We start from the raw sequence: 25,484 nt of genomic DNA on the forward strand, positions 1-25,484 counted from the left end.
CCTTTATTTCCATAAGTTACACATACTCACATCAGCCTCGATCAGAGCTGCATTGCCAACGTCTGCAGTAACTCGAATATGTGTTTCTTTGTGAAGATGAAATCATCATACAACAAAATCTAATTTATAATCTTTCCCCGACAGGAAATAAATGAAATTATAAATGAGTATAAATATATCAATTCTGATTGCATCACCAAATTGGTGTCCATATTAATCAAGCTGCTAAGAGCTTACTTAGGCGGTCCTTTGATGCTTGACGTGCATAATGCTTTACCAAGTCCCTTTGATCTACGATTCAGGCTTTCTTAGCGCCACCTTGATACATCTGTCTGAACTTTAGTTCTTGGCTTTAATACTTTATGGCAAATGTTTCACATTGTGACGAAAGACACTTATTTTGCAAGTGTAAACAGGAATCAGGGTCATAGTAAGCTTACAGTTTTTTATCAGAATTTATTTTACTATCTGTTCATAAGAATATGAGAAGAATAAGTCTCGAATGAGGCAACTCAACCCTTGAATTACATTCATGGACTCACCCCAAACGGTTTTTAATCAAGCTTAGAGTGAAATAACTTTTTGAGTTTGGGTTTAGGTTTTTAAAGTATAGGTTTAAGTCTTAAAAGGAAACGTGAGGAAAAACTATCAGTAGGGGAGAGGGGAATAGTGTTTTGCATAAAATAGATTACTTACATTTTATCGACGTAATATTTAATTACATTTGCTTGGATTACGGAGCATTAAAATAAATTATTGTAAGATTATAAACATTTGAAATAATTTTGATAATATAAAGTATATTTTTTTCGAAACTATTGAAGGGATACCAAAAAAATCGAAAGAATACCAATAACTCATATATTTTCCTTTGGTGAACTCGGTTAAGGAATTTACTGTTTTCATCATACCCCCCTATTCAAAATGTAATACATATTTCTGAAGAACACTTAGTTTCGCAACCGTATTTACATTACATCCAATCAGTTAATGAAACTAACTCCTCGAACAAAGTTGGTCGTCGGAACGACTCTAACTAAGCACTTGTGTTCATTTGTCAGCAATAATTACAAGTGGTTAATTCACTACGAACGTTGTAGATCTGAATGACGCCATCCTGTAAATTATTTGCTACCACTTTGAACTTCAAACTTTGGTAATTCTAGATCAAAGTGGTGGTAGTCAACTAACAGCCTGTAGTATGTCTGGTTTACTGATGATTGTACTACAGTAATTGTGTGTGAGCATTGATTTTGGGTACTTCGATTCTCTCTTTTTCTGTTGTACAATAGCGGGTTTATTGTGTGTTGTCAAACCACACATATATATGTTGATGTTGACTTAAGGATTTTTATATAGTCTGTATGATGGAACCTGTCTCCTAACCCTTTGTCTGCCTGGGTCTTAAACCATTCTACACTCCCCAGCTAGACCCGGTTAGGGGACAGGTTCTGTCGTACAGAGTATAGTTTTTATTTGTAGAACTAGAAGGCAAAAAGTAGTTCACAGATACGCCTTAACGTTTATATACATTGACACCTTGTATTATAGACGAAAAGAAGACACCGACGCATTCAACCATGAACATGAACATATCTTAATTTTTTCCACAAGAATGATAAATCTAAAAGGGGTCATATAGATTCATAGCTGCTTTATAGTCGAATACATCGTCTTGGAAGTGTTTAGAAACTTGTAACGGCTGCGTGTAGCAAATAGTGACAGAATTATACTGAATAGAAGATAATAACGCACTCAAGTGGGTCAAAAAGAAAAAAAAACATCAACATAAAATCATATTAACTTCTCTAAAGCTGTACTAGAACGATGATTCATCCTCGACTGAAATTTAATCTACAATGTGATGAACTTACCATCCCATAATACGTTTTGAAATAAATATTTTAAAAGTGCACTCTGAGTCAGACGTTTTCATTTTCTGCTATCCTTCTTAGTTTTTATTTTAATCGTCATGATAGCAGTGACAAGTTTAATAAAAACTGTATTATTTTTACATTACAGTCTAGGTGCTGCTCTGTTGGTTGCCTACGGAGCTCAGACATTACACCAAGCGTCGTCTCCGAGGGGAAGAAATGTTGTATTCATCATTCTGCTGCTACTGGGAGCCACATTTACATACAGAACAGTCGATAGAAACAGAGCGTGGTCTTCCAGGGAGGCGCTTATAAAGTGAGTTAGACCTTGACTTGCCAAACTGTCAGAGAAACATGTTGAAAATAACGTCGGTTTTCTTGTAAAATACTCCGTAGGGTTTGAGCTTTCTGTAACTAACACATGAATTACTTATTACAAACACATGTATTGTTTTGAAAGTTTGAAATGCAACGAATCTTTTTGACAAATCCTTGTAAATTTGCACTTTATGTTTAGTTTGGCTGTAGAAATTAGTTACAAAAAGAATGGATTTTAAATGTTATTTTTATAATTTTTAAGGTTTATCTGCAATTTTATCAAGCTTCTTCAACAATTGTTTGCTTTAAACTATACGAATTATTGAGCTTTAACTTTACACATATTTGAAAATGTAACATTTAACCCACATATGAGATTTTCTATGAGGTAATTTAAATAATTTAGTTATTGGTGTGATTGTGATTTTAAAATAAGTTATTTCGTACAAAAGTTAATTTAAATGGAAAAGGAAAAACTCTGTCAGTGGTTTTAGCATCCCTCTCCTTATTTCTTTGGTTTAAAATGTACTGTTTTATTAGTTATCAGTCCATAGATATTATAAAATGTAAAATATAATTCACTAATAACTTTTTTAATAGCTACTTTGGTTTTTATCCCACTAAAACTGTTGTGTATTCGTGAAGTCCCAGAGGGCTGGAAGCCTACTGTGGCTGTTTAAGGACTTAGTCCTCTCCAGTCTGAATCGTCTATTTCTATAATTTAAGCTTAGCTTACTTAGTTTTATGTAGAGTGGTTTACGTAAAATTTACATATTGTATACATTAGAACCCTTTTTCACTCTTTGCACAAATCGATTAAGGTTCGAAGCAACCAAAACTTATTTTTGAACTCTATCATAAATAGTCAACCTGTGAAGTAATGTGATGTTATTTTTCTAAAATTGAAATAAATATTTTTTTTACAGGTCAGGAATTAAGGCTGTGCCACAAAATGCCAAAATGCATTATAATTTGGCGAATTATCTTCGAGACAATAACAGTCTGGACAAAGCCATCACTCACTACAAAGAGGCTATAAGGTAATTTATTATTTTTGAACTAAAACAAATTATTTTCCTTGATCATAAGACATATAAATAAGTTATACTTGAGTATTGTATAAGGGAGTTGGTAAAGCGATAGAGCACGGGAATTTTTTTAGTTATGCTGTGACTCTCTCTAGAGCATCAAGTAATGATGAAAATAATTCTGGGTTAGAACATGGTAGAATGAATAGAGAAAAAAGATTGCTTGACACTAGTAACAAAAAACGAAATGAATCTCTTCCATCACTAACGAAAACCAATTTTCAAAAAAACACTCCCAACTTAACATAGCTTAAGTGTTTGATATAATACACGTCCTAAAGGGAACAACATTTATTAAATCATTAATATTTATAAATTGATGTATCTAAAAGAAAAATAGCTGACTTATAACTGATTTGCTATTTACTTGACATAGTATTCTCCTAGTCTAATTGGAAAAACATTCTTTGCACACAATGAAAATCTAGTCACAAAGGTATGCAATGTTTTATTAAAGTTCAGTTTCATTTGGCACGAATATTACTTGACAAAGAGATGATGAATCAAAAGTATTCTTTACACGACGTTTTATTGCACTTTGCTTTTGAATTCGATGAAAATTTTCATTTACATTTCATTGACATTTGATACAGTTTGCATTGAAATGTTCACCGTTTCCTCCTTGTTGTCTCAGCATGATTAAAAATGGTATAGTGTTTCGTTGTAGCTTCTGATGAATAAATTAATTTAAATATTTTTAGTACAATCATACATAGCTTATATTATTAATGTATACTGGTTAGTGAACATACTATGAAAAACAACAATCATGTTTAAGTGGATACATTTTTTATAATTAATGTTGACAATCAAAAATATTTATTTTACTTTTTAAGTGATTCAAGACATATATTAAAATGTATAGTGTTGTTCAAATCTTGATAAACAACATTTTTAAAATTATCCTTAGAAAAAGGCCGTCATTTAATACTTATTTGGCTGTCTCAATAAAAATAATGTATAAGTAACATTTTGTGTATATCTTAAGGTAAATATGACTTTTACTACATGGTAAACCTTAGACAGGACATTAGTATATTTTCAGATTGATTCGATGATTCAAAAGTTTAAAGAGGTTATTCTGGATAAAGTTTGACCCTGACTTTGCTTTATACATAACCTTTTTATACGTAACTAGTCCTAAACAGTAATATAGTTATGAATTAGTATTTTCTTATCTTAGAAACGTGAAAAGGATTAAAAATGATTGATTAAAAACTACACTTAGTAAAAAAAGTGCAACAAGAATTTATCTGAATGCAATTAATGAGAGGTAGCTTCTTTATCAGTTTCAGGTTTCAAAAGTCGCTGTACTTATTAAATAATTAAAGATTCGAAGTTTCGACTTCAAAATCAACCTTATGGAACTTATATAGTTCAGATTGCTAAAGGCAGTCAAACTATCGTATTAAATTATTTCAGCCAAACAAAATAAATTTCAATCATGTTTTTAACGGTAAAATTCTCACAATCCTTGAAATTCCGTTTTTTTAGAACCTAGTTATACTAAATAAAGAATGCTGTTTTTGAACTGTACTCGATATTGAGCAACTAATTGTACAGTTCTTTGAGCAACTAATTGTTCAGTTCTTAGAACAACTAATTGTACAGTTCTTTGAGCAACTAATTGTACAGTTTTTCGAACAACTAATTATACAGTACTTAGAACAACTAATTGTACAGTATTTAGAACAACTAATTGTACAGTTCTTCGAGCAACTAATTGTACAGTTCTTCGAACAAATAATTGTACAGTGCTTAGAACAACTAATTGTACAGTATTTAGAACAGCTAATTGTACAGTTCTTCGTGCGACCAATTATACAGTTCTTCGAACAACTAATTTTACAGTTCTTCCAACAATTAATTGTACAGTTCTTCGAGCAACTAATTGTACAGTTCTTCGAGCAACTAATCGTACAGTTTTTCGTGCCACTAACTGTCCAGTACTTAGAGCAACTAATTGTACAGTTCTTCGAACAACTAAGTGTACATTTCTTCGAGTAACTAATTGTATAGTTCTCCGAACAACTAATTATACATTTCTTCGAGCAAATAATTGTACATTTCTTAGGGCAACTAATTGTACATTTCGTTGAACAACTAATTGTACATTTCTTCGAACAACTAATTGTACAGTGCTTAGAGCAACTAATTGTACAGTGCTTAGAGCAACTAATTGTACAGTTCTTTGAACAACTAATTGTATAGTTCTTCCAACAATTAATTGTACATTTCTTTGAGCAACCAATTGTATAGTTCTTCGAGCAACAAATTGTACAGTTCTTCAAACAACTTAAAGTACAATTCTTTGAGCAACTAATTATACATTTCTTCGAGCAACTAATTGTACAATGCTGACTGTTGCAGATTATGGCCTGGGTACGCCAGCGCACACAACAATCTGGGGACCCTAATGAGCTCCCCTAGTGAGGCTGAAGGCCACTTCAAGTCTGCCATAACTATCTCTCCCTCCCACGTCAACGCACACTACAACCTAGGCCAAGTGTACAGGTCAGTGAAGTGGTAAATTATGGTAGACACCTGAAAATTATGGTGCCAGAGTAAAAATTATCGTATCCTAATTATCGTATTTTTTTCAACACTAACAAGTTAATTTCAAATCATAACCAGGTAGTTCCCACATTAATGGAAACTAAAAATATAGATATGTATAATAAGTTTAGACTTAAGTAACATAGCTTGGATAAAATATGCCAAAAGTAACAGACACCCTTACATAAAAAAATATATATTTTTATAGCAACAACAGAAAACATCCATATCATCGTAAATATGTTTGTATGGAAATCAGTAGTAGCGCATTTATTTTGCTTCAAAAATATTGTTTATTTAGGATCGGATAAATTTGGAAAAGAAACTTCGAAACTAAATAGAATATTTTAATTTCGTTTTAACTCACAGCGGATCATGTAATAAGGAGCTAGCAGTGAATTGTAGATTTTGGGGAAAGAATTTTTTTAATGTAGGGGTATATTTAAAGGGTTTTCTTTTACTGACGTTTTATATAGTCAAGTTAAAGTCTTGTCTTTATTTTAATCATAGAATATTCTAAGATACTTTCAATTTCAATAGGTCTTTTAATTTCGTATTTTCTTTTTATGAAATTGAAAATTTTCCATTAAATGCCAAACCTTAAAAATACGATTATGTTATTTTCGAACCTTAAATTATATTTTGCTTTTTAATAAAATATTTACTGAAAGTTAATATTGTATACACCCCATTCATCGAATAATCATTAGGAATAACCGATCGAAATCGATGACCACTTACCTTGTTTTAAAATGTACTCCCTTGTAAGGCATTTAAGTGTAAACATATGTTTCAAGTGTTATTGAACATGTTTTATTTACTTTCCGTAAATAAAACGTTCAATGTTTATTCAGAAGTTATTCAAAAGATATTTCACAAAGTTTGGTAAAGAAAATCACATTCATATTCATAGAAAACATCTATGTGAAAATCCGACCACTCAAAATGTTCAACAAAAGGACTTTAGTTCGTGTAAAATCGTTTGGTATTAATTTTAATGAAATTTGCAGCGCAATATTAAAACTCGTTAGAGCAGAGAATTACACGATTACATACCGCCCAATGTTCAGACCACTTTACTTTTGAAGTATCCATTGAAAACCGACATAAACCGCGGGATGTAATCACTTGTTTTGGCGGGAACCTCTTTCAAAACCGCGCTCATGATTTTGTACCAAGTATTGGGATATCGGATTTGAAGAGGGAGAGTTATCAGGATGCTTAAGCACTTTCATTGAATCTGATTAATGGTGAATATTAGTGATTTGTGTTTGTATAAAATGAATTAAAATATATTTTTTATAATTGGGTTAAGAACATTTTGTGTAAGTGAGTTCGTACTTTTGAAAGTACACTTACCACACGAAAACCTATTTCAAATCGACCAATTAAGAAACTTGGCCCCTTTTATGTAAACGTAAATATGGTACAAACTATTTAATATGTTTTCCACAGTAAATTTTTACAAACGTTTATTTTTAACACTTTTAAATTGAATAACTGACTTGGTTAGCTTTTAACTTAACATTTAGATTTTTTTTTGCATTTTCTGCATTTCATAAGGATATTCAGTAATATTGTCGAATTTCTGCCTATGTTAAGTTTTAAAATAGAATAACTGGCTTGGTCAGCTTTTGACATACACTTTAGTTATTTTTTCTTTTTGCATTTTCTGCATTTAATAAACATTTTCAGTATTTTTGTCGAATTTATGCTAATGTTAAGTGTATACACATAAGAACGTAACTATACACTGTAAATACTCGTAAGCCCTGTTTTTTTTTTATAAAACAACTACTTTTCCTATGGACACACATATAGTTTAAGTTTGCCTTTATTCTTATTCAAAGCATATTTTATTTTAGCAGAAACACGACATTATGATTCTCTTAGTTACGAAAGTCTGAATAGGTCTTAAGACTACAATGGACTGTTGGATGAATAGTTTAAATTATGTCATGCTGGATCGTTTTCTAAGTAATGAAAATGGTTGTATGTTTTTTGTAGGGTACATGTGGTTGAAAAAAAAAATATTATAAGTGGTTTTCCCTTTAGTGAGTGTGTTAATACAACAACGTGAAGCAGCATTAACATTCTGTATCATTTGACAATACTGAATAATAAAACAGTTTTGTAATGTTCCAAATCCAAAAAAAATCTAAATATACTCTTCAAACAACATCTATCATCAACAAAAAACTTCATAAAAGAAAAACCACAAGTCAAATCAATTCGTAGAACACTTTTGCATAATGCAAACTGAAAAACTAGATGATGGAGAACACAAAACACACAAGTTTAATTACAACTACTCCAACACTAGACGAAGCATGACATTTGACATGGCACTCGCTTATTGGAGTTTGCAAGAGAATGAGAGTCAGGTACAACATGCGACTGTAATGAACTACTTCGGTATTCAAGACAGACGCACGGACTCAGTGAAATTACTCCATCAGATTTTGACACATCGTTATTAACAGTGACTGTACCATGCAACCAGTCTGCATACTTATGGGGTGGAGTGTACTTGGATAGTTTTATGAGAATGGTTGATGAATGGTTGATGTTTGTGGAGGTTAGAGGTGGAAGATTTCAAGGGGTTTAGCGACGTTATATCGTGTCCCTGTGGTTCGGAATCCACCTTAATATTTATGTATGATATATTCTTAGCCTCTGATGTATCTGTTCAAAATCTTACATAGAAAATTTACAACCATCATTTCAATTGAAAGTGGTTTGGTACACCATTTTAAATCCTATCATGACTAGATGACCACAATTTGTCCTGCATTGTTTCAAGTTGAGTAAAACGAAAAGGATTACATCAGATTGTATAGCTGGTCTATTGGTTATCATTTTAACTTCAAAGCACAATGAGTTTGTTTGATAGTGTTGTTAAACTTGTATTTGAGTGTGAGATTCCTAGCTTAGAGATCCAAAAGGTTCAAACACCGATAAACCTGCAAACAACGGTGACTTGAAGATACGTCACAATGCAAAACCACGGTGGTACAGGCAACCTTAATCTGTCTTTTGTTCTAAGTCCATTTTGGGTGATGAGAGTTTACTTCATGGATTATGTCAATATGTTGGTCTCCATATCTAAAAAAAACCTGCAAAGGAGGAAAACTTTGTTGTGCAATCTAATAAAATTATATAAAACAATTTTGTTTCTTACAGAACTCATACGTTTATTAGGATTATTTGAGCGTGCTAGATTTAGCCCCGTCCATCTGGTGCTGGAATCTCATCTTGTTCTTGTTTCAGGAAGATGAATCGTACAGCCGAGGCTGTGAAGATGCTGGAAGCATGTCTTCGGTTGGACACCTCCTACAGTCCTGCCTACCTGGTGTTAGCCAAGCTTCATTCTCCGCCAATAGCAGCCAAGCTGCTGTACCACGTGACCCGCCTTCTGCCGAACTCACCTGACTACCAAGCCTACTACGCGGACTGGCTTTTCCATCATGGTGAGTGACGTCATTCTTTTACTGACTGGTAATAGTTTTTTATCCAACTTTAGGCAAAATGGAACTTGATGTCTGATAGTGACAGTGACAACCCTCTTATGCAGGATAGGACTGAATGTGATGCAAGTGTAAATCAAACCTGTTCTACGCCCAACAGTGAAGATGATATTCTAGATCCTGATGATCCTGTAGGCCTAACTATTGATGAGCCAAGTACTTCTACAGGGAGGTCTCGTGTTGTGTCGAGGACCCTAAACAATAGGCCTAGACAGAAGAAGAACCAAAAAAATAAAACTAGATGTAGGCCTACAACAAATCCTAAATAAAAGTAAAAAAAAACAACCGGAAAGCCCGGAAAGTAGCGGCTGGGAGGAGCTTGAATCTGACACTGACCCTGAATATAACCACAACTTTGGACTCTCAGAATTACCTGGTCCTAAACATTGCCCACCTAGGAATAAAATTCACATTCAAATAATTTACATGAAGTCCGAGCGTGTTAATCATTTAACTATAAGATACTTTAACAATGATAAAGGATAAATGGTTTTACGCACAGTGGTCTTGGTCTAGGGAAACGACGCTTGATGGGTGGGAGCTTTTCCCACGAGGTCAACTGTGAAGGTAAATTCATTTCCTGCCAACTTGGGTAGATGAGTGGTTATGGGGCTAGCATGACAATCAAAAGGTTGCTAGATCGATCCTGACAAAAGTCAGGAGCTTTTTGATGGTTCGAATCTTGACCCACTATTCCCTGATAGTCGAGGTTAAAATAAATGCTTCTGGCAAATGAAACAGCTGATCTTAGTGAGTCACAAAGCTACTCAGATCATGTCACTGAATTTTACACTCATCCTTCACTCAGATTTGGATTTTATTATGCACCTCAGTGGTGTCTTCTTCTCAATTCATGATGATCAAGTGTTTTCTATTTTGCTCTGCAGGTATGATTCTTCAAGCTGAGCAGTTCTACCTGAAGGCTCTAAGATTACAACACAACCACTTAGATTCCTTCTTGGGAACCGCGAGGTGTCTTCGAGCTCGAGGACAGATAGCCAGGCTTCACCAGCTGTTGATAAGGCAAGCCTAGTGTTAAATACAGAGTAAAACATTAAAATTTGTATTTATTTTGATTGCCTGGTGCTTAATACTGAGCATAATTATAGATGGTGAAATGTTTTCAATTGTTCTCGTACAAGGACCCTGTACACATCGGAGTAGTTAATTTCTTCTGAACTGTATTTATAATCGGTTTAACCATAAATATTTAATATAAAATCTGTATGAACAAATTTTTCAAGTTGATGTACACGTACAAGACTTTTTTCTTTCCCTTATGGTATGCCGCCTTTATTATATCTCCATAGAATTATGTTACTTATAATTCTTACTTAAATCTCTTATAATTCATAAACATTTCTGGTTCCGATAAAAATAGTTTTTTTAGTAAAGCAATTGAATTTAACTACAACTCTAGTAATATATACAGGAATTTTATTTTTTCATAGTACTTATGTTTAATATGACACCCATTACACAATATATAGGTGGTTTTTATCCATAAATTATCATTTTCACTTAATGAAGAGGTTGATAATGTTTCAGGTTAACCTCTATTACACAAAAGTAGGTCACTGATGTTTTTTATAACTTCTATTACACAATTGTATGTCTCAATTGTTTAACAATTCAAATCCATTTTTCTAGCCTCTGAACCTCTTACAAATGTTTTTGATAACCTTTGTTACAAAATTATAGGTCAATAATATTCCAGGTTTATAACATAAACTCTATGAACTGTATGGAGCCCGTGTGCGTGTAGAAGAAAGTACGTACATTAAAACCTACCAATTAAAATGTCAATCCATTTCGTAACTAAACATATGCTGCTATATTTCCTATCCAGTAACTTTTACAATATGGCCTGTTGTCTCGTAGATGGTACCTGCTGCAGAGAGGACGGGGAGGCCTTGGACGTCTAGTTTATGCAGCCGAGTTGTATGTTAGAGGGTGGGACATGTACAGACCAGGACAATCTACCAACACAGCAACTCATCTACCATCTCAGGTTTGTAAAAACCATGTTGTGTAGATGTAGATTAACATTCTATCCCTACGTTAAAGTTGTAAACAGTTTAGAATAAAATTACTGTAGGCCTAGTTTAATTGAGCTTCAGACTCACTCGTTGAAAAGCTTGAAGAAATATGAGAGAGATAATAAAATTTTGTAACTGTCTATGGGAGTCTTATTTAACTATGTACGATTTCATTAAACATGCTTCAGATGTAATGTGACGTCCTTTGGTATAAAAAATGTAATAATATAACCTACCTCTTCCAAAAATAGTTATCTAAAACATATTACTATCCCCAATACAAAACTAGCTCACATGTTTTAGTCCAGTAAAATACGGTCTAGTTTCAGGAACTACTGTTTTACCCTTATAATCTAAAATTTAGAGTAGTAAACAAAATTTATGGTTTCTGGTAAAAACATTAATTAAATATAGTTACTTTCTAAGAGATTAGGAAAGGATGAGGTCAGTAATTTCCAATAGAAACACACTCCACCCTTTAGGATTGGTTTTACAGAAGAAGTAAAGGAAAATTGTGAACCTTGATGCTGGAAATCGGGCAGATTTGTTACTGTAATCCTATCCTGCTACTGAATATGCTCTAGTATAACCTCTATGCTTTCTACGTGTTTTTTCTCCGGCTAAATTTGAATACTAAATTTATTTGCTTTCCTAACTATCTAATCCTGACTGGGACGGGTGGCGTCGTCCTGTAATCCAGCTACTAGGAGGTAACGAATTGTGGCTATTTATAGGCATGCACTGTGGATGCGATACTCCCTGGTGTGGATTAACGTCCGCACGAGTGAGTACTACGACTATCCGCAGTACTATCCTGATATAATTAGACAATTCGTATATACCAAGGAAAAATGTGGTTCGGATTCCACTATAAACTGTAGGTCCCTTAGTTGCCATTAGCTGTATGGGATATTAATTAACAGCTGCGTCTAAGGAATGTCGACCTTAGTCACTAACAAGACTACAAGATCGCACCACTCATCCTACACTCATCTCCATTCATACTTGGCTTAAAATACCTACTATGTATGGTCGCCATTTCATTGAACAGTATTAATTCATAAACAATGTTTTCCGTATACAGTTCCACCAATAACCTCCAAAATGACAATATTTCAATTTTAATCTTTTGGAAAGGCATACAACCTGAATCATAGATTTACTTGAAACTGTCTCTTAACCAATATTCGGTAGAAACCTCAACTCGAATTTATTTCAACGTCAAATACTCCAAACCACAATCGAATCCATTTACAGTAACCGTGAATTTTTAAGGTTGAAGGATGAATGCATAAGTCCTCGATAGTTTTAACTATTTTTACTCGGCAAATACGTAGTCAATCCGGTATTTACAATTAGATGCCACAATATAGGATTATCAATTGACAATACATTGTTAAGAGCCTCCCTGGCATCTCATAGTCTCTTTTGAAACACGATACCATCTGAGTCGAACACCAAGGCTGGGTTATGCGTTCTTGGAGTGGTTGATAAGTTGATCCTCAATTCATATCACGTTATTCAGAGTCCAACACTCGACACTGGTTAAGTTCTTGGATTCTGGCTTAAGGTTTCATGTTGGATCTCTAGTTAGTGACTGAAACTTCAATAGATTTCACAATAGAACTAGGTGTTTACCTGAAATGTTCAGTCAAATTAAACTATTCAAAATGAATGGTTCTGTAATCATCCTGTCTTTACTTTGAGCTTCACAGGCGCTTAAGTGTCACCGTATTGAATGTATAAAATTTAGGTAATACACAAATGTAAATGAAATAAATTCAAAAATAAAATATATGATATTTTAATACCTTCAATCAATTAACCATTTAAGATGGGGACCCCACTATGTCCGTATTTTAACCCAAATAAGAGTGTAGGATGAGTGGCGCGATCTTGTAGTCTTGTTAGTGGCTAAGGCCGACATTCCTTAGACACAGCTGTTAATTAATAGCACATACAGCTAATGGCAACTAAGGGACCTACAGTTTATTGTGGAATTTGAACCACATTTTTTGCCTTGTTTTTCCAATTTGGTCTAACTATCAGAATAGTACTGCGGATAGTCGTAGTACTCACTAGTGCGGACGTTAATCCACACCATGGAGTATCGCATACACAGTGCATGCCTATAAATATCCACAATTCGTTGCCTTCTAGTAGCTGGATTACAGGACGACGCCACTGTCCCAGTCCTTACAATCCTCAAAGTCATCGTTATCATTGACTTCGAACTGCATTAGTCTTGCATTATAAAATCGTAAACCACTAGTTGTTTGAGGTTCACTTTGGTAACGTTTACTGACCCTATTTTTTATATTTTGTTAGATTTTTTTAGATTGTTCGCTGTACAGTTGAACAAAGGACAATATAGTTTTAAACAAATTTAATTTCAAGAAACAAATAGTCAACAAATGATCCCTACATAAACCGGAGGTAGCAAAGCATATAAATTATCTATACGATTCAAAACTCAATTTGCGAAGAAAACGTTTAGAGGTGTTTAACATGCGTTTGTAATATCACAAAATACACACGAGAAGATCCATTAAAATGTTCATTTGGTACAAAAAAGGGGAAAACACGGAGGCTGAGATGATCTCTGCAGGAGTCCGCGCCAATTTGGGTAATGTTTATAGAAGCGAACCAACCCGGGTAATTTACTAATTGAACAAGGCAAAATTACATTGTTTGCGTTCTTCCGTTCTCCAGTATTTACATTGGCTACTTATTACAGGTTGTGTTTGAAATAACAAACTTATTCCCTGGGAGAACTGTATGTTTAGTGAATGAGTTGTGATTCGTAGAATTAATTAGATTACGTTGTTGAATCTGTGTCAAAATATTTGTGAAATGAAAGTTGATGCTTCGCTGACTTTTTTTAAATGTTTATCTTCTTAAAATGTATTTAACTACTGAATAAGCGGTTAATGTTGGTAGTCAAGTTATTATATACGAATTCAAATCTGTAGGATGGTTTGATTTGAAGTGGGATCAATTTTGGACGTAGACGAAACTTGTAATCGGGCCATGATTTGTTTTGTTGCAAAACAAAGGTTGAAGTTGGATAGTGGCAAGAATATGATCATTTTCTTAAAGTAATACGTGAAATATAGCACAGGAAATAAAAGAAAATGTTTACTCCATGTTATTGTACCTAGACTGTGTTATCTGGCAGTTCTTTGAGGTCGATGTTATTGCACAGCTTCAACTATATTATTTAGTAGAATATTTTGTTAGTTGCTAAAAATTGTTTTTCTTTCCGTAGATCAATTATATATAACTTTCTTAAAAATTATATACAGCTTCAATACAGGAATTGAATATTCACTTCATGATATCGATACTCAAAGTATCGAGGACTAGCAGAGTACCTGTTCTTCGTACGAGGTTGGAGTATAAGTACTAAATGCTTATTGCAGTTATACTTGGCTTTGCGTTTGCAATGGGAGAGGATACGGTTTAAGAAAATTTGGTTATTTTAATCACGGTGTGCTATAGTATAACACATCTACCATAAATATGAATACAACTTATAAATATGAATAGTCATAAGAATAACTTGGAAACTTTGAACCACCGTGGTGCATAGCCTTATAGTATTTTCACAACTTTAATATGCCTATGTGTTTATCAAGACTATCAAGTACCTCTCTGCAAAATGTCAGCTTAATCGGTCCAGTAGTTTCCACGCGATGGAACTTCACAGTTACACACAAACATCCATACACACACACACACACACACACACACACATACACTTATAATTTTATTCTAGTTGGATTAGTCTAATAAATCAATGAAATTCTAGAATGAATCGATTTGTTTGTCAGGAGTGCGTGGAAAGCAAGAGGACAAAGCAGAGATGGTGGAGAGGCCAAGGCACTTTGAACCACACACCTTCAGTATGCAGTAAAGCTCTCACATCCCCAATGGACAAGGTAATACATTTTACATCAAATTTATCGATAAAATGTATACATTTACTCTATTCAATTACCAGTTATAAAATGTCGTAGAATCACAGGCACTACAGATACAAATATTCCATATCAACTTTCTTTGCAAGGCTAAAGTAACTAGTTTTTTAATCTCCAGCAAAGTTTAATCAGACGGATTTAATAACGTTGGCTTGACGTTTTTTCTTAACTACCCTCGCTCATTTTGCTGAATAAAATAGTACCAATAAGGAAAACGTTATATCTTCGTAGATACATTTAGTTATATCATAGACAAAAAGAATTAAATATAGACCGTCAGCTGTGCTGCTGCAGTTACCATAGGTTCTGCCGCAAACCGATGGGAGTGCCATATAGTTACGGCATACGGGCAACGCAACTACACGGCGCTCCCAGTGGTGTGCGCCAGAACCTTTGGTAACCATGGTAACTGCAGCACGGCTGACAGTCTATATTTAATTAGTTTTGTGTATGGTTATATTGATCATCATGTCATATTGTTTATTTTACCTAATTAAATATTCTTTTGCATACATTTAGATGAAGCGAAATGTAAAAATTATAAACTATTTGATATCGAATTCGACCAAATCCACCGAAATAACGCTAAAACATGTTTGTACCGGTATTCAACAACAAAACTAGATGGAATAGTTTGGTATGCAATTTTTCACATGTAGTTTTAACGTCGTGAACTTATTTAACTAAAGAATGTGCAAGTACGACGAAAGATTTAGTTTATTTCACAGACCAAAATATCTTTTTGACTCTCACTCGTTCCTTTTGCCTCGCCTTAGCCATCAAAGTGAAACCCGTATCAATCGTAGAGCCTTTAGTACCTTTAGGTTAAGTTCATTTATTGGTTTTAAATATTAAAATTTTTTATTGCAGATTGATATGTGAAATTTATATTTTTCTTTTTCCAGGAGAGTTCTCCATTGGACCCAGCAGCCGCTAGACTTTGCGTGGATAAAGCCGAACCAGATAGGTAGTTTGTAAAACAACTTTAAAATAGAAAAAACAAAATAAAAGTTACAGGGTACATAAATTCAAGCAATTCTGATGAAACAATAAAGTAAAATAACTATGGTACCAATTTAGCTTTGTAAATTTCTAAGAGTATAATGTATTTTACTATAGTATTCGCAAATTTAATTATTGGAAACTAGAATCGGTCAGTTAAGAATGTACTGTTTTTATTTACATGATATGATTTTGTATGTATAATTGAACATTTTTAACATTTAATTAATAAAATATGTAATTCAAATTTAAATTGTAAATTTAGCTGTATTATCTTTGTAGCGAAGGACTATGTTGACCTAATTATCAATGCATGTATCGCATCCACAGCATTTAAATTACGGTTTGGTTTTGAATTTTATTTTAAATTCTAACTTGAAATTGTACAGGTTTATGTACTATTTATTTATAAATATTTTATAACTCCCATCATAATGTATACAATAATATTTATTAGTGAAGTTTGTAAATATTTAGGCATTATTACATAATTGTATAGCTTTTGAAATAGCTTCCAAAATAACCATTTTGTACTTGTATTTTTGCAGTCATGTTAAATAAAGATTGACAATAAGCCGTTGTTTCTATTCATTCTCTTTTTCCACATTTTTGTAATCTCTACAAACATGAGGTTTGTTAATTTGAAAGACTAGAGAGGTTCTAATTTTGCGTTTTTGTGTTTGCAAATTAAGTCATTATTCAAACGCCCGCCCAGCCACTGGTAATGAAAACGTTGATGGTCAACTCACATTTTTATAATTTATACTTGTGTATGGAACATGAAAGTTTAATTTGGTTTCAAAATGAATGTGGAATAATGCATACAAATAGGTTTCGAGATGTCGAGCACACGTTTGTAAATTACTTTTAGATTAACGTGCTGAGGTTGAAAAATCCCTGATTGGATTTATATTTGCATTGTAAATAATGTTTGAAAAATGCGGCTCTAAATAAGTAATAATCATACATAAAGAGATTCATAACATAAGAAATACATAATGTATACAGAGAAAATTATAGAGACAATTCTACTAAAACTATGTAAGGAATTTTTATACCTCTACTCACTATTACAATCGCCTTCAATATAAGTGTGTGTGTGTGTGTGTGTGTGTGTGTGTGTGTGTGTGTGTGTGTGTGTGTGTGTGTGTGTGTGTGTGTGTGTGTGTGTGTGTGTCATACATATTATAAACCAAATTGAACCAACAAATTGAAGTAATTGTTTTTCTTTGATATTCACCTTATTCATAAAAATACCAATTTATTATTTTAAACCTACCCCTAAACATAGTATACAAATAAAGTGTTGTTTTTGACACAATTTTCAAGTTGGACCCCCCTAAATCCAAAATGTGGTTAGATTTTTTTTCACATAAAACCCATACACTTTTCATATGATTTCCAAAAAAACTACAAAAACGATGTTAATTAAAATTTAGTATTTAATACTCCTACTTTAAACAAAATGGTACAACTCTCAATGCTGTAAACATAACAGTAGAAAAGTTATAGCAACTTTTGTGATTTTCCCAAAGAAATTCCCAGATACTCCCACTGCTTACCCCACTGATTATTTAGCGTTTTTACAAGTTTATGGGACAAAGTATGTGTCAAATTGCTGATACTATCTATACTTGAAATACATATGCCTAAGGCTTACTATTGTGTGGACAGTAAGGGTTAAAAGTGCAATTTAGGACCTCCCTCATTACCCAAAAATCTAAATCTAAATTAAGTTCTCCAATACACTTAGAAAACCAATTTCAAGCAAAATATTTATTGAGGTGTGTCCAACTACTTGTCTACTAAGCTATTACATCTACGTCAATTTGTCACTCTTCGCCAGTGTTATCAGACAAACGCTTCGCATGACTTGACGCCACTCATTGAGCAGAGACTGGAAACATTGTTCATCAAAGCGGAAATATTGTCCACCGCAATCTTGCACTTGCACAGATAATGTGGTGAAATGTTCACCATTCAGTTCACCGCAATTCTTTATCATGAGTAACAAAACGTACAACCATTTAGCTTATCAATCTTACTACATCTATGCAAAAACATTTAAATGTTTGAGATATGCAAGTGAAAATCCAAATTACTTAGTTTATGGATTAAGACCAACGGATTTTATATTGCCTTAGGTCGTCTTGTATAGTAATTCAAGATAAATAGTTAAATCAAAATATTTTTCTCGATATTCCATCAATCGGTAAAATGTCTGAAATGACGTGTTCGATGGTATTGCCGTAAGTTTGATTCATATACTTATCAAAATACTCAAAATAAATACATGAAAATATATAAAATATATTTTATAAATTTTATGAAAAAATATTACAAATACCGATGCACTAATGGAGTAAGATGATGAAAATAGAATTAATATAACCTACAATAATGTTCTTATTTAAAAGAAGAGAGCCTATGAGTGGCAATATTATTGTTGAGAGGCTAAAGGACATACTCAGCTGTTACACAAACATAACAACTATGATATAAAGTCGAGTGATGTCACAGAGTGTAGTATAATTATGTCAAGTGATATTCATAACAAAAGAGAGGTACCTTGTTGACTTGATTATCGTTGAGAGGCTAAAGGACATACTCAGCTGTTACACAAACATAACAACTATGATATAAAGTCAAGTGATGTCACAGAGCGTAGTATAATTATGTCAAGTGATATTCATAACAAAGGAGAGGTACCTTGTTGACTTGATTATTGTTGAGAGGCTAAAGGACATACTCAGCTGTTACACAAACATAACAACTATGATATAAAGTCAAGTGATGTCACAGAATGTAATTATGTCAAGTGAAGCTCATAACATGAAAGGGATACTTTGTTTTATGTATTAATTAATGTTGGGGTACTAATTAAAATATTTCTCCTTTTCAAAACTACATTACTTATATTTTTGACAACATATTTTGTTTCAGTTTGATAATTTAAATATTGCAAAGTCCCAAGTCCAAAGTACCAATAATTAAATTACCAAATTCATCTTACTGAAACGGGGAGTTGTTTATTTAACGGGAGGATGGCTCAAACAGAACTTAAATAAGTTTGATTGCCTTCAAAGCGATTGACGATTTAGAGGCATTTCTTGTTTACGTATTACATTTAAAAGTCTGAGTTTTCCTAAGTAATCTTTTCTCTTAGTTATAAGTTTCTGACGATAGTATTTGTTTTCAAACTAATTTTATGGAGATTTTAAGACATATTTTTAAAATCCTCCTTCAACGGTATAATCGCAAAGAGTTTTGCAAATCCAGTTTTAAATATTAAATTAAATTAAAAACACATTCATTGTAAAAACGTCAGTATTGTGTGCATTGTAGATTTTTTTTTAATCAACTATTTTCACGGTTAGATCAACTTAATTGAAACGATGAGTAAATAAGAGGTTTACTATTATTTTTTAAGGTTATAAAATGCATTTTTTCATTCATGACTATTGAAAAAAAAACGATTCTCATTTTGTATGGTTTAAGGGGGAAATACCTGACTTGTGTGATATTTCATTGAGCGATTTTTGAAGAATGCATTGTGTTCAAAAGTGAAATCCAATATTCCTGACAAGACTTCATAGTACAAAATCCAAATATCTCGAACTGATGATAAAGTCGGAGGCCACGACACAACACAACTCTACCATGGTGCTGTGATCGTGTCTCGTTAAAAACGGTTGAGATGGAAATATTAAAGTTTATCTAATAAATCATTCTTTTATTTGCCATTTGTTTTTTCAAAGAAATTGTACAAGAATCTTGTTGACTTTAAAGGATAAAGCTTCAATAGTTACACCTAGTAAAACATCTCTCTCGATGAATTTTTTTGGGGTATTTGCATTTATAGTAGACTTTCTCAAATTTGGCAATGTTTGAAATAAAACTTGTTTCCTGTACCAGGATATTTCATACAATTGACATTTAAGTTCAAACAAAATGTTAAGGTTGGTTCCTGTTAAAATGTCTACGTTTTGAAATGTTTTGAATTTAGACCCAGCTGTTTATAATTATTGATATTCTTAAAAATTGACATGGCTGATGAAACAGCTGATTTTATTTGACAAAGCTCAAGCATCAAAGCATCAAGACTCTAGTCGACACTCTAATACATTCTATCCATACTTTACTTCTATAATTAACTATTGCATACTGAAGTAGAGTTCCCATCTATATGGACCAGCTGTCGCTATTTTTTTTATAAAAAAAGATTATAGTTGTGTGAGCCTGTCACAGAATGCGCTAGTGTCTAAAATTCCATTTTCTACCCTTATGTTGCTGACATGGTTGATGGGCCATAAAAGTTGCTATATTTAACATTAAGTCGTTCCATCAGTTTGAATTGGTAAAAATGTTTGTGTATTCGAGAGAAATCAGTAATTTGTATCAGCACAATCTGTTGGTGGCCCACAACAACTACGTTCATTTTGATAAAACTGGCAACAACTGTTGTATCAATAGTCAAAGATTCTACTCATTCTTTACTTATATTTAGTAAGCAGCATGTCCCTTTGTCTCAATATAATCTATGCGTCAAAATAAAGATAATCGAATCATACGACTTTGTATAAAAATACTTTAATATGTATCATTTACAACAATACAGAAATACTCTAAGAGGCAACATGGGTGGTCATTGAGAGAGAAATTCATTAGTCAAGAAAATTCAATAACTGCTTCAAATAAAGACTTTCAATATATTTTACGTTCTTTAATTGTCATTTAGCAAAATTAACATTCAAATCATTTACACAAAATCCCAAGCGTATTTATAATTTAATTGCAGGACATTTTAACGATAATGAAGGATAAATGGTTTAACGTCCTGTCATATAATAGTCTCGGTACAGGGAAATGTGGCGTGTTGGGAGGGAGCATTTCCCTCAGGTCCACTGTGAAGGTAAATGCATTACTGGAGAATTGGGACGGAAATAGATTATAAATGGTTTTGCACCCTCCGTTCTATCTCTTAGTTTATTCTTAGATTTCGTAAAAGTATTAATACTAAAATGCATTTTTTTATTTGTATTCTTATTATTGGTCTATTTATCTTCACGGATTCGTTGTTTTCTATTGATCTATCGTTGCATGAATATATGTTCAAGTCATGATATACTTTTTATTCAAACACAATGGGGTTCTGTAGTTCATTCTTTGAAAGACTCTCCCAACTCGCAAATTATGATATTTTGTGAGAATCATTTCCCGTTTAAACTGAAAACTTAAGTGAATGTGTTCAATCAACGACGCTGTGTGACCTAAGATCAACGTAAGAGTGTGAAAAAACCCCGTGTTTGGAACACTCTTAGCAAAAAATAAAATGTTCAAATGGTGGAGAAATAATAGTTGATAAAAGATTAGTTTACGGTGATCGCAACTTTAACCTAGAGTGGTTAGACCGTTAAAAGTTTCCAATAACGTAAATATAAAAATATTCATTTCGCGATCTGAAACTTCTCAACCTCAAAAATACTTGGAAGCACCTAAATTTCAAGTAGTTTCCTGATTTACCAAGTCAGCCAACCGCAACTTTCCAAGTTTGTGTGGTAATCTTAGACTCAAGTTGGTCGAGCCGTGGTGTAGACCAACTTATAAGAGGTCGGGTTGGCGAGGCAACCTACTAAATTATAAATAAACAACAACAAATCTTGGGAGTTAACCTGAGTTAAGTCACAGTTATGTAAGTTTAGCTCATACTGGATTCTTACAATACTTGTGGATGAATTTTCGTAACGCAAATCATTAGAAAAATAAAAATAGAAATAAATACCATTGTATGTGTAAAAATAATCTTCCAACACAGGGTAAATTATGTAAAAATAATTTAAGGTGGTACTCCAATAAATCCCTGCATTATTGTCCAGTTTTAAATTATTATCGTTCCAATTTAGGATATTTAATTTAGACTGCTGAAGAGTGCAAATTTCTTGATCAAATCGCCTTTGAATGTTAAAGTATACCCCTCATTGGAACCAGCTGTAACAATTATTTTATAAGACAACTTTACTTAACTTTAATTTTATCTCAACTTATTTGCTGGTGCTTTCAGAGAATTTAAACTTTATTGTTGCAATATCTATACTAAATGAAGGACATACGGACAACTCTCAATTACGTTTTAGCATTGCTCAATATTACTCCTATAAACTGGAATATTTGTTTCAAAGAGTGTAGATGAGTTTTTACTTTTGTTCCTGCTTTCCTCAAAACATTACTCGTTCTTTTCAAATTTTAAATTGAATGGGAAACAAGACATATGTAAAAAAGTGAATAAAATTCTCAACATTAATCCAAGTGAGTGTTGAAAATTGCATACTGAATTTTTATTAAGTTTATTTTACTGATAACAAATAAAAATATTTATTTTTGAGTAAGTTACATCATCTTATGATACTAAACTTCATGATTAGACACAAAATTGGGTTCTCAGAGTAAAAATACTATTTTATAAGTAGCAATACAAAAACCATTTAGTAAGCGTTTTTATTTTAACGAAACAAATATTTTTGTGTTACTTACTTTCCGTGTCCGGAAATCAGACTTCGCTTTTGCAAAAATTAGCTACCGATATGGCTTTGTCATTCGCTTGTAAAATATCATCTATTGTGCAAGACTGGTCTAGGCGTGGACAGATCAGCAGATGGCCAGGATCCTGAACAGCACCACACGCACACAAGATGTTTTCTTCGTCTGGTAAGAGACCCCATTTCTGCATGTTTGTCTTGCATTTTGGTACCTCGACCCTGATTCGATTTAAGCAGGAAACCCACTGGTCCGACACTCTCCGACACGTCACCTTCCGTCAAGGCTCCGACACCTTCCGACAAAATTGCTTTGCATGATTTTAAATGGACTGTAACCCACTAGTCAGACACGACACCTTCCGACACGTCACGTCACGACAACATTGCTCTCTGGGGCATTCTTGTCGGATGTCGGATCCGTCATTTCTCCACTCTGCGTGCACCAGGCCTAGATTTACTGTCTAGCTTTGTGTGTGATCACAATATGTGGAACGGATATGGAACATGTGATCACAAGAGTGTGATGTTTTTGTACAATTATTGGTTACGGAGAACATCCAAAGAATTTTTATTTTAAAATTCCCATGCTATTCTTATGAAGAATATTATAAAATATTGTAAGTTTGCTTTCTGATGGATCTGATTTCTGATCACACTTGGTAAATTTCTTTATTTTATACTAAGTTATTAATACTTTACTAAAAACCACACTTTTTTGCCCTCCCTGTAGCAGCAATCCTAGCTACTCATAAAACCTAATGCTAATTAAATACACTTAATAGAAAACAATTCAGGTAAATAGAAATTTGCTTAGTCGGCAGGTTTGCTGCGACTGGGGTATTATTGTTTAGTTTTGTAATGGACTTTTTGCTAATTTCGCTGTAGTACAGTAAATGTTACCGGAATTATCAAGGTGGGTCTAGGAAGGTCCTTAACCATTGTAATCTCTCATACTAACAGAGATCGTCATAAATGTTATGGACTTTTTTCATTATTTGCTCACTAACTACTGCTTGTGAACAGTATGTGATCACATGTTCCATCCCACTGTTAGAGTGGTGGTGTATTTCTTGTCGGAGGCCTACTGTCGGAGCCCGTCGGACCAATGGGTTAATGCTTTAAAATTGCGGAAGGCGTCGGAAGGTGTTGGAGACTTGACGGAAGGTGTCGTGTCGGAGAGCGTCGGACTAGTGGGTTTCCTGCTTTAGGGTCTTCCACACCATGTAATGAAGGCCTCCACCAGGAGCCAGTTCCTCCCTGGCTGGTATGGGAGGGTTAGTCAACGTGGCCTCCCACCTTGCCACCCGATTGTTTGAGAGTGATCCATCCAGGACTCGTGTCCGTGATAGAAAGCTCTTTCTGGACCGAAGCCGTCGCTCTGCAGGTTGGTGGCCGTGTAATTGGTGACGAGGGTCTGTCTCTTGCTTAGTCCTTTCTGCGTCGGCAGCGGCATCACGTCAGATTGATGGAGGGGCGATCCCTATGATAGGATAGAGTTTGTGTACTGTTTTTGTGTTTACGACACAGATGAAAATCCAACATAATACGAATCGAAAAATACAAATAGCACACTTTTTAAATATTGTATTAGAGACATGGTACTGGTTATGTGTAACAGATGATTATAGGATTGAGAACAATGACGATAAAATATTTATTTATTAAGTAACCTAATTTATTTTACCTCTGAACAGTTTGAATTACAACAGATAATATGTTGAATGTAAAACAGCTGATATTTATGACATACATTAAACGCATACCTTTTCCCTGTTTACTGCAGGAGTATGTTGGTAGCTTTGATATGGAAATATTTACGTAGCAAACTGCAACATAAATCTTCTAAAGGGTCTGCATTATGTGTTACATTTGGTTCTGGGAATATTTGAGGTAAATTCCCTCAAACAGTCTGCTAAAAAATTAAAATGTTTGCCACTAAGCATTTTATTATTGCTTAAGCTAAGTTGTATTCAATATGACAAGGGCATTCAAACTTTATTGGTTTTATTCAAATTATGTGTTTGTTGCTTTTTAAATAAAAATGTGAATAAATGTGAAATAATACATCTTTGTCCAATTTGTAAAATTGATTCATTATACAGCAAACTGTAAATACACATAAGTACGAGTAGATTCAACATATTAATGAGTTTAGATAGTTTGTCCTTCGGGTCATTGCCGAATTTCTCTGAAGAATTGTTATTTTCTCAACTACTAATTTAAACTTTCAGAAGACTTGTAATTTTCTTTACCCTTTTAAGCAATCCTTCTAATTTGGATGCAGTTACTTGTACATCATTTTAGCCCGATATGCTCAAAAGAAGTGTTTTATAGCAAAGCATAATAACTTACAGAGATAAATTTTAATTCTATGAATTTCAATTATGTACTCGTTGGGTTGAACAATGGTTCAATACTTTTCACAAATAGCTTTAATGGGGTTTTAGGTTATGATTAAATGAAAGTTATGCTTTAAACTTTATACGAATAAATAATTATACGATAAGAAAGTTTGAGAATAAATGGATGGAACCATCAAATTACAGGACTATTTCGAAACTAGG

The 25,484-nt window shown here is 33.3% G+C and overlaps 1 protein-coding gene across 1 annotated transcript in view; it reads left to right on the forward strand.

The window, feature by feature from the left end:
• The window catches only part of LOC129005988 (protein O-mannosyl-transferase TMTC1-like), a 105,971-nt gene extending 89,048 nt beyond the window's left edge, over positions 1-16,923 (forward strand). The window contains exons 11-18 of the mRNA XM_054435069.1: positions 2,023-2,190; positions 3,119-3,232; positions 5,651-5,794; positions 9,107-9,306; positions 10,251-10,386; positions 11,245-11,374; positions 15,236-15,343; positions 16,288-16,923. Coding sequence (XP_054291044.1) covers positions 2,023-2,190; positions 3,119-3,232; positions 5,651-5,794; positions 9,107-9,306; positions 10,251-10,386; positions 11,245-11,374; positions 15,236-15,343; positions 16,288-16,353 — 1,066 coding nt within the window. The 3' untranslated portion in view covers positions 16,354-16,923. The remainder of the gene's footprint in view (positions 1-2,022; positions 2,191-3,118; positions 3,233-5,650; positions 5,795-9,106; positions 9,307-10,250; positions 10,387-11,244; positions 11,375-15,235; positions 15,344-16,287) is intronic.
• Positions 16,924-25,484: the final 8,561 nt, after the last annotated feature.

The sequence above is a fragment of the Macrosteles quadrilineatus genome, unplaced genomic scaffold (genome assembly GCF_028750875.1).
Source record: "Macrosteles quadrilineatus isolate MER2022 unplaced genomic scaffold, UCM_ALF_1.0 Scaffold_51__1_contigs__length_872494, whole genome shotgun sequence".
In the NCBI taxonomy this organism is placed as follows: Eukaryota; Metazoa; Arthropoda; class Insecta; order Hemiptera; family Cicadellidae; genus Macrosteles; species Macrosteles quadrilineatus.